At 45.8% G+C, this 17,193-nt stretch overlaps 1 protein-coding gene across 3 annotated transcripts in view; it reads right to left on the bottom strand.

Annotated features, from left to right (window-relative positions):
• The window catches only part of LOC138580979 (beta-2-microglobulin-like), a 67,356-nt gene extending 56,462 nt beyond the window's left edge, over window positions 1-10,894 (bottom strand). Inside the window, exon 1 of one of the 3 annotated variants that reach the window (XM_069651953.1) lies at window positions 10,750-10,894. In XM_069651953.1, the coding sequence (XP_069508054.1) occupies window positions 10,750-10,816 (67 nt within the window). In that variant the 5' untranslated portion in view covers window positions 10,817-10,894. Of the gene's footprint in view, window positions 1-8,061; window positions 8,210-9,414; window positions 9,611-10,749 lie in introns of those variants that run through there. The other 2 variants (XM_069651955.1, XM_069651954.1) reach the window with 2 other exon arrangements.
• Between the last annotated feature and the right edge of the window lie 6,299 nt (window positions 10,895-17,193).

The raw sequence follows: 17,193 nt of genomic DNA, 5'->3' as shown, positions 1-17,193 counted from the left end.
CTCCCACCCCCTTTTCACTTTCGTTAGGATAGGGTCTGGTTATGTAATATGGGGGGGTCCATTGGTCATGGGATTATGCAAGGGGTTTTTTAGATGACATGGCGAGTTTCATGAGTTTTGGGGTCTGTTAGGAAGGTAGGGTTGGTGGTTTTGTGTGACAGGTCAGGGCATTGTGAAAGCGTGTGTAATATATGTTGCTGATGTGGCAGGTCAGGCTGGCTGCAGGTGATAGAAAGGGGGAGTTTGGTGTAGAGGGGAGTTTGAAGGGTGTTTGAAGTGGGTCGGGGCGCCGGGGGCATGGCCCCTTTTGATGTGGGGGGAGGGAAGCACAATGAGGGAATGACACGGGAAAGGATGGGGTGGCGCTGTTTGCACAAGCAGGTCACCCCGGGGGAACAGGTATTGAGCCTGGAGGGGCATGGCCCCTGGGAGAAAGCGGGACGCCTGGAAAAGGGGCAAGGAGACGGTAGGATCCAAGGGATCATTAGGGAGGAATTGGGTTATTTAATTATTTAATTGTTGGGGGGAAAATGAAAATGTTTAATTTATTTAAGTGGTGGTTAAAATATTCCTTTAGTTTGTTAGGCCATGGAGCCAGCTAAGCATTTGATTGTAAGCTTTGGCCTGTCACATTAAAGCGACCTTTTCCACTTTTAAACGAGTCTGGGTTTTTTGTGCATTAAGCCAAAATGATCTGTCCAGTAAGGACAGTCGATGTATACTAAATGACCTTTTCACCATTGACCTCGGGAGAATTGACCTCGGGAGAATTGACCTAATTTAAAAGGTCAATAAGTACATATATGCGAGGGGAAACCCCCCGCAACGCCCCCCAATCCAAAAAACCTCACAACACCCCACCCAATCTCCTTATATAATTTATAATCCAAAACCAACCCACTACATATATACAATAATAAAATAATATAAAGGTCAATTGTGCAGGAGGTCAATTAGGACCACTGTAATTAGGTCAATTAGGACAAAAGGTCAATTGTAAAAGGTCAATTTGGGTAATACCAGGACAGTAAGGGAATATTTACAGGTTTGGTGGATGGCAGGTTTTTGTTGCAGGAGGATGGCAGTGTGGTAAAGAGCAGATAGGTGCTAATAGTATTGCCAACATGTGAAGGATTTCTGGGGTTTTCTAAAAAAGGGTTTTGGTACACACTCATTTAAGGTGGGCACGGCCACTGAGGGATTAGGTTTAGAAAGGCATGGTACGGAGATCAGGCAGATTAGGGGTTTGAGATGGAATAATAATATTGAGAGGTCAGGAGGGTAGGAGGTGGTTCTGAGTGGCTTATTGTGCACGGGTGAAGGTCTCATTTTTTTATTTTGATAGAAGCAGCAGAAAAAGTACTTGAGGTCACCAAAGAGATTGATCTGGATGCATAGCCGTGCCATCGTCACGCGAGAAGGCATGAACGCAGACGCAAAGTCTTATGGGAAACAGCTGGGGCAAAGTTATGGATGGACCACGTGAGGTAACAGTGTGTTAGAGGGTGGGGGGTGCATTGTGGACAGTTAATGCCTTGGAGCCAGACATGCTTATTATACATGTAGTTGAAAACGATTGGATGCATGTTTAGGGAGGCGAGAAAAGATATGAAGGTTTGAGGTGGGGTGGGGGGCAAGATAGTTAGTAGTTGGGTCTGTGTTGTTCCCAATGATATTTTGGAAAGGTGCTAGAAGACCATCTGCGACTAAGAGCTCCCCGGAAGATGGATAGGGAAATAAGGCACTGGTAAAGGAAGTTGGGTTTCATTTGCATTCAAGCGAGTTTTGCATAGCTCTGAACTAGGGCCTGAGATTTACATAAATAAGATAACTGATTGGGTGGCAGGAATTTATTAAGGGTAAGCTAACTTTATTTGGCGAAGGGGGACCAGAAATAACACCATCCGTCGAGGTTTTTTTCTGAGTGACAGAAAGATCACCAAATGGGGGGGGAAGCAAGACGACACGAGTAACGCAGGTTCGATCCTTGGGTCCGCGCTTAGAAACCTCTGGGTATTAAGCGCGTTATAAATAACCTATCATATCATCTCAAGGGAGGTTTCATGAGGCGATTACTTAAAAGGCTAACATTCAAGTTAAAAAGTAAAACCCTAAAATATTGGATGGGAAAAGTGATAGACTTGCCATGAATAGGCGAGGTGGCAGAGGGGAGTGCTCCGTCTAGAATAGGTGGATTTAAGGAAAGAAAGCGGAAATGCGACCAAACGTTAGACAAAGGGGCCAAGAGGCCATGTCAAGGCCTGGTGGACCTGAGATCAAAGTTTGAGGAAGGTTGAAGGAGAACAAAAGATGGTGTTGGGGGGACAATGGCATTCTGTCTTGGTTGTTACTGTTCTCAGAGGGAGCGTGTCAAGATTTATTTTGATGTATTATGATGTTTTTCAGGGAATAACTATGCCGAGATGATATAAATTGCAAGCCTGAAAAGGCCTCCAGTAAATTAAACCTTTTATCAACAACAAGCATGAATTTACTATGTCCGCTGCTGCCTCCCAATGTATACAGAAGGCAATTAGACTGCCATTGAAGATAATACTAGCAAGCAGAAATTCCATTGGCCAAAGAATAGGATTAGTTGATGACTTGCAGCTCCCCTACAGAGGTCGGCATTTCACGTGCAGACCATGGGTTTGAGCCCCTAGGAGGCCTTCTCAGCTTCGAGGATGAGAAAAATAAATTATTTATTCTACAAATAGAGGCAACTCAGTGTGGTTCAGAAAATATAAATTACACTTCAATTACCGCTGCACAGTGATTTTCTACTGCCACCACTGGCCAGTTTAGGCCCCATATACTTCCATTGTGATTGGCGCGGTGGGATGTTTTTAGAGGAAACACATTCGCCACGGTAACTAATCCGAAAGATTGAAGGCCTGTCCAGATAGGACCAGCCAGACTGGAAAAAGAGGGTGTGGCATCTCTGTGTGGAAAGTACCTGCAAAAAAAGAATGAAAACCTCCACACCAGCTTTTCTTGAATTTGACCGAGACCAACTGTAGCAGCAATTTGATGTGGCCACAGTGGGTTGCCGTCATGCATGGGAGAGCCAGATTTAGAACTGCCGTTCCTCTGATATCCGAGGAATTCTGTGGCTGATCCCAATTTGCATTGGCACAGAGTGGTAAAAAAATGATGGTGTGAAAGATTGCCCAGAGCACTGCCAATGTTTATGATTAATTCCAAACCTTCCACCCATCACTTCTTTTGTTTATATAGTTTGTCTTCACGTGGGTGGGGGTATGCCAAGAGGTGGGTCTACTGCTTGCTGCGCCTTAGGGAACTAAGCTGCACCTCTCTAATGAGGCCAAACAAGGCCGCAACATTTTTGGGGGTGCTTGTGTTTCCGTGTAGAGGGGATGTGGCAAGCATGCTGGACTGCTCCCATTAAACGCAGCTGCTGATCCCCCATCGGCAATGGTGCAGATGGGCTAAAAAATGAAGATGTGGAAGGCTGCCCAGGGCACTGCCATTGGTTTAAGATCAATGCAAAACCTTCTTCCCATCCCTTTTTTGGTTACAGATGTTCTCATGCCACCACTGCTCACTTCAAGCTCCATATCTTTCCACTGTGAATGGTGCGGTGGGACTGTTTTTAGAGGAAACACCACATTCGCCACACGGAATAAATACTCTGAACGATTGAATACCTGCCCAGACAGGTTCAGCCAGACAGGCACGGCAAGGCGTGGCATCCCATTGTGGAAAGTACCTGCAGAAAGACAAAGAAAACGTCCCCAGCAGCTTTCTCGAATTTGACCTCTAGCACCAACTGTAACGACAATTTTATGTGGCAACCAAGGGCGCATCTTATGTGGGAGGGATGCCAGATTTAGAACTACGGCTCCATCGATTCAAGCAATTTTATAAGCAAACAACAAACGTCCCTCGTGATGTCAAACGGGCAGGGCAAAATTAGAACTACAGTCTACATCAGGGTTGTCCAACTTCAGGCCTCAAGGGCAAGATCCATGTCGGATTTTCATGATAGCCCTCATTAATATTCATGAAATAAACATACAAGGATTTTAAATCCATGCACATTTTTCCTCAGGAGTATTAATGAGGGATATCATGAAAACTCATCAGATTTCTGGCCCTCGAGGCCTGGAATTGGACAACCCTGGTCTATGTAATGTTGAGGATTTCAGAAATTAGAGAGAAGGTCCCCAATGTGTGAAACGGGGAGAACCACACAAGAACAGAGGTCCTGGAGATGTCAGGGGGAATCCAGAATTAGAGCAAATGGTCACAGTGATGCCCAACAGAGAGCCTGGCAGTGGTCCCAGAGATGTAAGAAGGGTTCTAGAAACAGGACAAAGGGTCACAGTTGTGTCAGACAGGGAGGGTGACTTGGATGTGAGAAGGATCCTAGAGTCAGAGCAAATAGACCCAGTGCTGTCAAACAGAGGGACATTTTAGTGGTCCCTGGGATGTCAGAAGAGTTCCAGAATGGTGCCACAGGGTCCCAGCGATGTTAAGCAGGGAGCAAAGAACTATAACAGTGCCCTCTGCCATATCAGATAGATGCCAGAATTAGAGAAAATGGTCCCTTAGATGGTACCAAATAAGTACAAAATAGAACAGTGGTCCCTGGATGTCAGAGGGGTTCCAGAATTCGAACACTGGTACCAGTAAGGAGGTCCGACATGGAGGCCAATGTTAGAACAGTGGCCTTTGTGAAGATTTCAATGGGATCACAGCATTTGCGTGGCTCACAGTTTAATTGGACAAGCAGGAGCTAAAAGAAGATCCTGGTTATCCAGCATTAGCCAGTGACCAGGAGCTACTACTGCGGAACGAGGCGCTAGCAAATAGGGTTCCGCAATTGTAACTTCCACATACGATGCAAACATCTAATTTTCCCCATTATTTATGACCCCCTATGCTCTTTCAACTAACATAACATAGAAGATAACAAGCTTGAATTGATAGAGAGGAAGCAATACGTTTCTAATCCCTGCAACCATAAAAACATCCTTCTGTTATGGAGCCAAAATGGGGGTGATGGGGTGTAGTTTGTACAAAGCAGACAGAGTTTGTTGAAGTGGTGGAATCTGGTGAAGGTGCAGAGTCTGGCAGAGGTGGAGTAAAGTTGGGGGGGTGCATGCACTTATTTGGGCCTAGGGCAGCAAAAAGCCTAAATACGCCACTGGTGCTGTGCTCAGGCAATGACTTGGAGAAAGGAAAGTACATACCCTCCTAACCACGTCTTACGCCCCAGACAACAAGGTTCTATAGGCAGTTAAGCTGGGGGAGATAAGGGGTCTTTCTAAATGAGGGTGGGCTATAAACATTGGCACCTCTGGGAGCAATGCCCTAGACCGGGCTGCCCAGCCTTTTCTGCCCTTATCTACATGTACTATAGCTTCCCTGTCCTGTTAAGAGAAGGAAGGAGCGGAATCTTGCGTCTAAAAGTGGTGTGGAGTCATTTTACATTTGCTGGTCTCCCTGGGAATTAAGGACATTTTGAAGGACTGAGGGCTGATTTACATGTATTATTTTACTTATTTCAGGTGTTTTTTAGGTCAGGCAAGGAATCGATAACAAGCATCTTTAGCCAATTACAAGTGAGTCTACAACGAGTATTTGTTTTGGCTGATGTAGGTGGCGAGAGCCAGTGTATGAGATACACCCATTGGCATAGATTAGTTTATGTGAGCACAGCTCTTTTTCTGGCATTTGTGGATAAATACATATCCACCTTATTTATTTATTTATTTTTATTTTTTAAATGTATAAAGCACGCATACAGCCCAAGGGCATCGAGGTGCTGTTACAGGTAATGAACTTAGTTACATAGGGTTTGTAGAAAAATTACATACATATAGTATGTGCAGTACATACATTGTATCCCACAGTCTGGGATTAGGCGAATTACAATAACCAGTAGCAAATTATCTGTGTTATGTAAAGTCTTGAAACATTTTGGGGAATTAAAAGTCACATCTACCTGCAAGAACAGTTGTCCAGAAGGCAATGCACAAATTCCAGCAATTAGGCTGATGATAGTACCTCTGTAATTGCTCGCATCGAGAGCAAAAACAAATGGTGGAATTATCATTCCTGCAAGGCCTCTGCTGCAAAGCACCATGGGAGACCGAGCTATAATTGTGGGAGAAGGGGCATCCCCTTCCCCCTCAAATACTTTAAAAACGACTGGATGGAATAACTCCAGGCCCCTTCTGGACATCGAGTCAACGCTTCGTGCCCAAGTGGTTCCTATTTGGTCCAATTCCATCCAGCGAGGTTTGCCCTGTGCAAACATGTTGACTTTCTCAATGGGAGTAGGCCGAAAAAAGCCTTTTTTTCTTTAATAACTTTTCAATTTTTTTGACAAGTCTTTACCAAAATGTCCAGTTTGGCCCGGGACAAACTTTGTTTGTAAAATATCAGCCAAATCCACCCTGCGATTCAAAAGTTATTATCAATTCAATGTTAACATTTTCCTAAGGAACTAGGTACACACCTTAAATTTAGTGTGGCGACCGCCACGAAATATTTATTTATTTAGGCATTTGTTAAGCTCACCAAACCCAGGGGCATCTGGCGCTGGTTACATGGTTATATATATAGTAACATACACACCCTCTGCTGCGGCAGTGCTGTACACAACAAAGAAGATATAAAGATAACCCTAAATTCCCCTCCCATGTCATAAACGGCTTTTACAGATACACGCCATTCCATACCACAAGCACGTATTTTCAATTAATTAATTTTACTTGTAAATTGCCGCTGTAAAAGGCGTCAATAAAAAAGAAAAGCAACTGTTTCTTACTTTTTTAAAATGCTGAGTTCTGAGTAAGGGGGGGGAGGCAATGATTACGTAGAAAGTGTTACACAGGGCGGCCAGTAACAAGAACGCTGCGAGCAGCAAAACTCGAGTCATGGTGTCAGTCCAAACTGTACGATATCAGCCCAACTATTTCAATTAAATCATTAACTCCCACAACACTGCTTTGAAAAAAAACTGGCAGGCACTTTGAGTGCAAAGTTTAATGGTAAGGCTTGATTAAAGCGAGCTCAAAGAATTCTCATGAGGTGTTGTTTTGGGAGAGGCAGGAACTAGGTGGTAATAGCCATAGGGATTAGCAAGGCCATGGGCAAACAAAAAAATGGGTAGGCATTAGCAACAGCACACACGGACTGACACCGATCCAATACCCGCACCAAAGCTCAGCACCCGGTGTATACCGAGTTGAAGCTGCCAACAGAACACCACTCCTCTCACTATCCTACTCACTCTTCACTTTACTAACCCATCCCACCTTATTGTTTACAGATCCGCCAGAGCGCCTGGGGACCAATTCCGTTGGTGACGGTGCGCGGTACAAATACCTTTAACATTTAACATTTTAACATGATTAAATGCACTTTATTGTGGCAACCCCAAGGTTGAGGGTAGAGTACTAATGGACTACTGACACTATGGGGGGCTGCCTGGTTAGACAATCATCAACACCCATATAGAGGTTGGTTCTCTCTTCCCTCCCACCCATCCCCCTCCCTCTCTCTCTCTCTCCCCTCCCACCCCTCCCCCTCCCTCTCTCTCTTCTCCCCCCACCCCTCCCCCTCCCTTTCTCTGGTTCACCTTGCAATCAGGGCTATTGATATTGAATGGGAACCAAAAGAGGCCATGGAAACAATGTTCAAAGTGGCTATCTTAAATATTTTCCGCATGTACAACCGCAACCCATTTCCTGTGGGAACATTTGGAAATAAAATAAGATACCACTCGACGCTCCCCGTTTCAGAGACTTCGCCAGTACACTGGAACCCATTTTTCCTGCTGTAAGCACGTGAACCCCTTGAGAGGGGGCCGGGGTGAGAAAGTATTGTGGAGCGGCAGTGCTGTATGCAACCAAGTAAATACAAAGTAAGCCCTAAATCCCCCTTGCAAGTCACAAACAACTTTTACAGATACACACGATCCCTAACCACAAACACGTATTTTCAAGTAAAGCCTCATTAAAAATAACAGCAACAGTTTCGTGTTTTTTTTAGAAGGCAGAGTTCTAAGAAAGGGGAGACAATGCTTACGTAGAACACTGTTACACAGGACGGCCAGTGACAGCAACGCAGCCGCGACGGGCAAAACGCGAGCCATGGTGTCGGACCTAACAGCATAAGCCTTCTGTAGCCTTCTGGTCCGACTGCAGCACTTTTATAAGCTCGCATCACTGGCCAATCAGAGGCCGCAGCGCCAGAGGCGCATCACCTGTCTCTGGCAAAAAAGCAGTCAGCTCACCGCGTTAGACTGAGATGGCTCAGTGCCCGTAGGGCGTTTCAGTCGCCTAGGCAGGCACACTATAATCCCAAGTTTCACTTTCGGTTCATAGGATTCTAGAAGCAACCACATAAGAGGGGAGGAGGTCTGGGAGGAGTTGTCAAGGAAAGAAGGGGGATTCTACTGCACTGCTCAAGAAGAGACAGCAAATGCAACAATCCGGGAATTAATATATTCGGAACAAACTATGGGTAGGCATTAGCAACAGCACACGCGGACTGACACCGATCCAATACCCACACCAAAGCTCAGCACCCGGTGTATACCGAGTTGAAGCTGCCAACAGAACACCACTCCTCTCACTATCCTACTCACTCTTCACTTTACTAACCCATCCCACCTTATTGTTTACAGATCCGCCAGAGCGCCTGCGGACCAATTCCGTTGGTGACGGTGCGCGGTACAAATACCTTTAACATTTTAACATGATTAAATGCACTTTATTGTGGCAATCCCAAGGTTGTGGGTAGAGTACTAATGGACTACTGACACTATGGGGGGCTGCCTGGTTAGACAATCATCAACACCCAGATGGAGGTTGGTTCTCTCTTCCCTCCCACCCCTCCCCCTCCCTCTCTCTCTCTCTCCTCCCACCCCTCCCCCTCCCTCTCTCTCTCTTCTCCCCCCACCCCTCCCCCTCCCTTTCTCTGGTTCACCTTGCAATCAGGGCTATTGATATTGAATGGGAACCAAAAGAGGCCATGGAAACAATGTTCAAAGTGGCTATCTTAAATATTTTCCGCATGTACAACCGCAACCCATGTCCTGTGGGAACATTTGGAAATAAAATAAGATACCACTCGACGCTCCCCGTTTCAGAGACTTCGCCAGTACACTGGAACCCATTTTTCCTGCTGTAAGCACGTGAACCCCTTGAGAGGGGGCCGGGGTGAGAAAGTATTGTGGAGCGGCAGTGCTGTATGCAACCAAGTAGATACAAAGTAAGCCCTAAATCCCCCTTGCAAGTCACAAACAACTTTTACAGATACACACGATCCCTCACCACAAACACGTATTTTCAAGTAAAGCCTCATTAAAAATAACAGCAACAGTTTCGTGTTTTTTTTTAGAAGGCAGAGTTCTAAGAAAGGGGAGACAATGCTTACGTAGAACACTGTTACACAGGACGGCCAGTAACAGCAACGCAGCCGCGACGGGCAAAACGCGAGCCATGGTGTCGGACCAAACAGCATAAGCCTTCTGTAGCCTTCTGGTCCGACCGCAGCACTTTTATAAGCTCGCATCACTGGCCAATCAGAGGCCGCAGCGCCAGAGGCGCATCACCTGTCTCTGGCAAAAAAGCAGTCAGCTCACCGCGTTAGACTGAGATGGCTCAGTGCCCGTAGGGCGTTTCAGTCGCCTAGGCAGGCACACTATAATCCCAAGTTTCACTTTCGGTTCATAGGATTCTAGAAGCAACCACATAAGAGGGGAGGAGGTCTGGGAGGAGTTGTCAAGGAAAGAAGGGGGATTCTACTGCACTGCTCAAGAAGAGACAGCAAATGCAACAATCCGGGAATTAATATATTCGGAACAAACTATGGGTAGGCATTAGCAACAGCACACGCGGACTGACACCGATCCAATACCCACACCAAAGCTCAGCACCCGGTGTATTCCGAGTTGAAGCTGCCAACAGAGCACCACTCCTCTCACTATCCTACTCCCTCTTCACCTTACTAACCCATCCCACCGTATCGCTTACAGATCCGCCAGAGCGCCTGGGGACGAATTCCGTTGGTGACGGTGCGCGGTACAAATACCTTTAACATTTTAACATTATTAAATGCACTTTATTGTGGCAACCCCAAGGTTGAGGGTAGAGTACTAATGGACTACTGACACTATGGGGGCTGCCTGGTTAGACAATCGTCAACACCCAGATGGAGGTTGGTTCTCTCCCTCTCTCTCTCTATTCCCCACACCCCTCCCACTCCCTCTCTCTCTTTCTCTCCCCCCCCCCCCCACTCCCCCTCCCTTTCTCTGGTTCACCTTGCAATCAGGGCTATTGATATTGAATGGGAACCAAAAGAGGCCCTGGAAACAATGTTCAAAGTGGCTATCTTAAACATTTTCCGCATGTACAATCGCAACCCATTTCCTGTGGGAACATTTGGAAATAAAATAAGATACCACTCGACGCTCCCCGTTTCAGAGACTTCGCCAGTACACTGGAACCCATTTTTCCTGCTGTAAGCACGTGAACCCCTTGAGAGGGGGCTGGGGTGAGAAAGTATTGTGGAGCGGCAGTGCTGTATGCAACCAAGTAGATACAAAGTACGCCCTAAATCCCCCTTGCAAGTCACGAACAACTTTTACAGATGCACACGATCCCATAACCACAAACACGTATTTTCAAGTAAAGCCTCATTAAAAATACAGCAATAGTTTCGGGTTTTTTTTAGAAGGCAGAGTTCTAGGAAGGAGGAGACAATGCTTACGTAGAACACCGTTACACAGCACGGACAGCGACAGGAACACAACCGCGAGAGGCAAAACACGAGCCATGGTGTCGGACCAAACAGCATAAGCCTTCTGTAGCCTTCTGGTCCGACCGCAGCACTTTTATAAGCTCGCATCACTGGCCAATCAGAGGCTGCAGCGCCAGGCGCATCACCTGTCTCTGGCAACAAAGCAGTCCGCTCACCTCGTTAGAGTGAGATGGCTCAGTGCCCGTTGGGCGTTTCAGTCGCCTAGGCAGGCACACTATAAACCCAAGTTTCACTTTCGGTTCATAGGATTCTAGAAGCGACCACAGAAGAGGGGAGGAGGTCTGGGAGGACTCGCCAAGGACAGAAGGGGGTTTCCTACTGCACTGCTCAAGAAGAGACAGCAAGTGCAACAATCCGGGAATGAATATATTCGGAACAAGCATTGACAACGCCAAAAGTTTTGATGGCTGTATGCTGAAAATATTTTCCGAACTCGTGCACGCAGACACACTTGGTAAATGAGGGCTATGTGGAGGTGAAAGCAGACAGTCGGGGGGTGCAAGAGGTGGATGGAATAATACAAAAGTAGGCATTGATAAATGGGTGAATGACAGAGATAGATAATTCTGTCAGAGTATTGTTTCAGAATGCTGCTGCTTTGTCCTGATTAAAAAAGATTAATGCTGCTGCCCGTCACTTGGCTTCAACTTGTTCTTCCAATAATCCGACCTACTTAGTGGTTGTCGACAAAATAGTATATATATATGTGTGTTGCACAAAAAGGTATCAATATCCTGACAAAGGAACAACTGCATTTTCCTATAATCGTGAAAAAATATCACATATATCCAGAAAATACACAAAAGGGGGGGGGGCGACACCATGACTAACTCAAACGATTAAACAATACATCCAGTTCTGAAAGGACTTATGTCCATAGCCATGTGAGGCAGCAACCTATGGCTAAATGTGCAAAAACAGATGTAGTCAAAATAAGTGCTCTGCCTAACTCGTAGCTGGTGCTAGGGAGTTAGCTACAAGTTAGGCAGAACACTTATTTTGGCTACACCTGTTTTTGCGAATGCAACAACGAAGCGGGAGGAGAGAAAGCAGGAATAGGCAAAGTAAGAGCAGAGAAGTTATCAAAGGGCACAATGGAAGGGGTGATGTTGATGGGTGTAGAGGGAGTAGCTACTCAGAATATACAAAGCCCACCACAGCCAATAGGAGGAGGCTTCATAGGGAGGGGGCGATGCAAACCACTGGCCAAGGGGAAATGAAGGAGTGCCCTGAGAAAGAGGGTTCGGGGCACCCAATGCAGCAGGGTGGAGATGGATTTAATGGGCACAGCTAAGCCCAATGGGGGGGTCAAATACAAGGCTGGCAATGTGGAAGGATAGGCCACATATCTCGAATGTGCAGCAGGGGAGGAATGCAACAGAATGGGGGGATGCCGCATCAGCCAGCATATCAGATAGAGCAAACCTACTATTATGCCCAGGATCACACACAAGCGCAGGCATACGTGCCACAACCGATACACACACAAAACGTGCAAGTGCAGCCATATCAGCCCATGACACATGCACCGCAAGCACAGGAACACATGCATCCACCTCTGACACAGCAGAACATTGTTGCAACGGCACATACAGATTCATGATGCAGACTCCCGTACAAAAACTGGGAGGGGTGAGACTGCAGTGGGGAGAAATCCGTTTACAGGGACAGTAATGTCATTATATCTGTTATAGGACAGCCCACAGACAAACCTGATGTGTTCAATCATATCCGTTACACCCAACCTGAACGAGGAACCACGTATAGGGGTGACAAGAGGTTCTCCTTTCTCATAGATACGGGGTGACTCAATCCTGTATTAGGGAAGGAAGATATCCGATGTCAGGCATTGCCATGAATGTGCAAGGATTCTCTGGGGTTACAGATTTGGTTACTTTCCCTGACAAGCTTTCGAATTACTTAGGAGAACACTACCTGACTATGCCATTGTTATATTCCCGACAGACACCAGTAAACATAATGGGTAGGGAGATGATGAGCTGACTTATCATGACCGTTTCATTCACTAACCAACGGATTAAGGTTCAGACTGCAATGCCCGAATTGAAGGTCCAACATGCTTGTGTGGGCCAGTTTTCTTGTTCAAAGTGGGCCAGTTTTTGAGCCAAAGTGGGCCCATTTCTGAGCCAAAGTGGGCCAGTTTAATGAGTTACTTCAACTTTGCTAGTAGTTTTGACCAGTTTTACTGAACACATTTTCTTTAAAATGCACAAATTTGCAACACTTATAAACAAAACACTTTATGCCCGCATCCTGCCCCCTGCACCCGGGAACTGCTCAGATAGTCTACCACAAAAAGATTGAATTGCATTTGCGAATGTGGGCCACTTTTTCATTGGTGCCCGAGCCAATTGGATGCCTCAGTCCGACCCTAAAGGGATAATGTGCTCGACAGCAGGAATTTGCTACATAAAAATGTGGGAACTCATCCAAGCATATTGCGGGCAGACTGTACAGAGGAGGGTGCCAGCAAATCTCAAGCTTTTTCAATATGGAGTGGAAGTGCTGATAACATGGCTTCCAGGGGTACAAGGGAAATTATTACGTATACCCAACAAGTTTTTAGTCAGACCATAGCTTCCCCTAGACGAGAAGGAAAGACAAGTGATACCAATGGAACTAGAAGCGGTTAAAGTAAAGGACGAGAGAGTAGTATTACATGAGACTGACGCACGGGATGATCATGGAGGACACTAATCGCAATGGGGGAACGGCACAGGCTGACTAACTTGACAGATGAGGAACTATTTTGAGACAATCGCTCAGATCACGAGACAGTGTTTTTCATTAGCATTACCCAGTGGGTGAGGATACATTGCAGGGAGGTACCACAGAGAATGGTTTTGTTGCAAAAGGCACCACCACCATTTCTCGAGGAAGACTTGGGGCAAGTACCCAGTGTTCTATGGACTGGCAGTCCATATGACCTGGGCTTGTTAAAGGGAATAGGAAATGTTAAAATAAAGCTCAGCCCAGAGGCTATTTTACAGAGGGTAAGGCAATATCCCCTATCAAGAGAGGCAGACGAAGGCATCTATAAGACGGTCACGCTTTAGTAAAGCAAAACATTCTAGTCCCTTCGTAGTCACAGTGTAACACCGCTATATACCCGATGAAGAACGTGACAGGGGGATTATGGCATTTAATTCAAGATGTACATGCTTTGACCTAAATAGTTGAAGCAGAATTTCCGTTAGTTCCCATTCCAGTGACAATTTTATGTAGTATCCCGCCGGAGGCTACCCATTTCACAGTAATAGATTTGAATCACGCCTTCTTCTTTATACCACTCCATGAAGAGACACAGGGCGTGACTTCCTTCCTATATAGAAAACAGAAGTGGAAAAACACAAGATTACCACACGGGTTCTGCGAGTCACCCTCTATCTTTAATAGGGTCCTCCAATGGACCTCAGCAACATACAGATGGAGAGTACCGCCATTCAGTATCTAGATGACATTTTGATTTGCAGCAAATCTGAAGAGCAGTGTCGAAATGACTCAGTACACTAGCTGACGGTATTAGCAGAGAAAGGTTACAAGGTAGATAACGCAAAACTACAATATTGCCATGAGAAAGTGTTGTACATTGGATAGTTGATATTGCTGGAAGGCCAAAAAGGTAACTCCAGAAAAGGGCCGAGGCGATCTTCCGAACACTGATGCCAAAGACAGTGAGAGAGATGCAGCACTTTCTGGGCCTCTGTAATTATTGCAGAGAGCCAGTATTTGACTACAGCACAGATAAAAGACCGTTATTGAGCAGGCTTCGTGAAGCACAAAGATGGGAGGGTAACCTATTATGGGCACACGCAATCACTGAAGCATTTGAGGAGTTGAAGAAGGTAATATGCACAGCTCCAGCATTAGGGATTCCCAATTACCATGATGAATTCTACCTGTTCTCACACTCCAACAGAGTAGTGATGACAGCGGTGCTCACACAAAAAACAACCTTAAGACACAAACCAATAGCCTATTATAGTGAACATTTAGACCCAGTGATGAGAGAACATTACCCTTGAAAACAAGTTTTGGCAGCTGCTACATTCACAGTAGAAACGTCGGTTAGTATCACAATGGGGTGCAGCACCACACTTTATGTGGAGCATGCCCTCTTTGTGATCCTCGAAAAGCCTGAAAGCACATTGACCACCCAGATAGCATCTGGATATGAGGTAATTATCTCAAATCCAGCGCTAACTTAGTAAGATGCAGAATTGTAAGCCCAGTGACATTTTTAGCTGAACCAGTGGAAGAGGGAGACTATGTGCACGATTGTACTACATACATGGGGAACAATATGAGGACATTTCTGAAGTGGGGGAGAATGCCCTTGAGGGGGTAGATATGCTTTTCATTGATGGGTCATCAATTATATACCAGACAACAGGAGAAAGGCATACTGGGACAGCAGTGGTGAGACTGAAATCAGATGGGACAGCCGAAGTAGTAGCAAGCATGAGAATGCCTTTGCATTTTTCAGTGCAAGCAGCAGATCTAGTGGCTCTCATAATGGCATTAAAAGCACTGGAAGTCAAAAAAGTTACAGTGTATTCCAATTCGACATATGTGACGTCTACAGTACATGCTGGACTGTCGTAACAGCACACCGGTGCATCACGCACCCCTATTGGGCAGACTCATAGATGTGCTACAACTCCCATCAGCCATAGCGGTCATGAAGTACCAAGCACACATGAAGTGGAAGGACCTAGTCTCCAGTGGGAATGAAGCCCCAGACGCAGACGCGAAGCGCACACCATATTTCGCATAAATAAATTAGTTTGATGCTCCATCCAACACACATATACATGTGTGCAATATGATATCGGAGGAAGGGTATAGTTCACTACCTGCCATGCAAATAATGGAGTTTCAAGGAAAAACACTGGTAGAAGAAAAGGAACTATGGGTGAAGAGTGGTTGTTCAATATCCTCTACAGATGCATTATGGTCACCGAAGAGCACAGGCAAGTTAGTGATCCCAGTAGCATTGTTTCAGATTGTGCTCACGCAATTGCATCATCCCACTCATTTGGGTAGGGACGTATTTGCCACATACATTGGGGAAGAGTGGTTCTGTCCAAATAAAGCCAAGCATATAGCCACATTTATGGAAAACTACTGTCTGTAAAATGTTCACTGTGAGCCTTACACTACGCGTAGTGTGAGTCGCAATGCCCCACCAAGTTGGACTTTTTCAACACCTCCATGTAGACTATGTAGACATGATCCAAGTATGCCAAGGCTACCTCTACATGATAGTAGCTGTATGCCCACTTTCCCGGTGGATCGAAGCTTTTCCCTCTTGATACCCTGATGCCCTCAGAGCTGTGAAATTCCTCGTTAGAGAGGTATTCCCATGATAGGGGTGTGAGAGGTCTTGCGGTCTGACAATGGACCTCACTTCATGAATGAGACCTTTGAGCATATAACAGGTCTACTGGAGATCAAGCACAAGTTCTCCTGTGCATATTAACCATAAGTGAATGTAATATGTGAGTGCCTCAAAGGCCTGCTGAAAGAGAAAATAGGCAAAATTAAAGCCATGTTGAAAAAGGGATGGCTTCATTGCCTGCTCCTAGCTTTCATCGTATTGCGCAACCACCATTTAACCCCTCATTCGGTGGTGACAGGGCGACACATGCGACTTCCACTTGCTCCTACCACTAGAGCACTGACATATGCCCACAGTTCTGCTGTTGTTTTAGGAGATGAAATGCATGAGTGCCTTGCTTCAATGATGGCTAGTGCCTCTTTTGTGTCTTGACAGCTGCAATCCCAGCGGGAGGGGTCGAAGAAGATTGAGGAAGACAACACGGCAGAAACGAACCATGAACTGTTGAAACAACCAGTACTTTATCCAGGGGACAATGTTTTCTTGCAAAATGATGTCAGGCCTTGGTTCAAGCCAAGGTTCGCTGCACCCCATCTCATTGAGCAGGCCACTGATCGCACTGTTAAGCTGAGTGGCAAAAAGGCCTTGAATTATATTGGAGACATCAAGCCCTGTCGAGGTGAGTCCTTCTCCCGCCAGAATTAAGACGATTTGATGAAAGAAGGAGACGAAGCACAGCAATGATTGACTCAGTCCATGGCTAGAGTTAGGGAAGGACAAAACGCACAATTAAATGAGGCACACTATCTTTTCTTCAAACTAGGTATTTATCATGAAAGTTAAAGGACTGCTTTAAATACATGATTCCCTACCTGCACACAACCTTTGAGGAGTACTTCATTAGAATTGTTTTTGAATCTGAGACTGAATGGAAGATCCCTCCTAGATTGTTCTTTCATGCTTTTCTGCTTTATGTGGCACAAACCTACCCACATCTGACCCACGGAGACCACTCTCTCCTAAGTACTAGG

This window comes from Ambystoma mexicanum, chromosome 3p (assembly GCF_040938575.1).
Source record: "Ambystoma mexicanum isolate Mex_15411 chromosome 3p, UKY_AmexF1_1, whole genome shotgun sequence".
Lineage (NCBI taxonomy): Eukaryota > Metazoa > Chordata > Amphibia > Caudata > Ambystomatidae > Ambystoma > Ambystoma mexicanum.
Note: the sequence above shows the minus strand (reverse complement) of the source record. Positions and strands in the feature narration are given on the sequence as shown.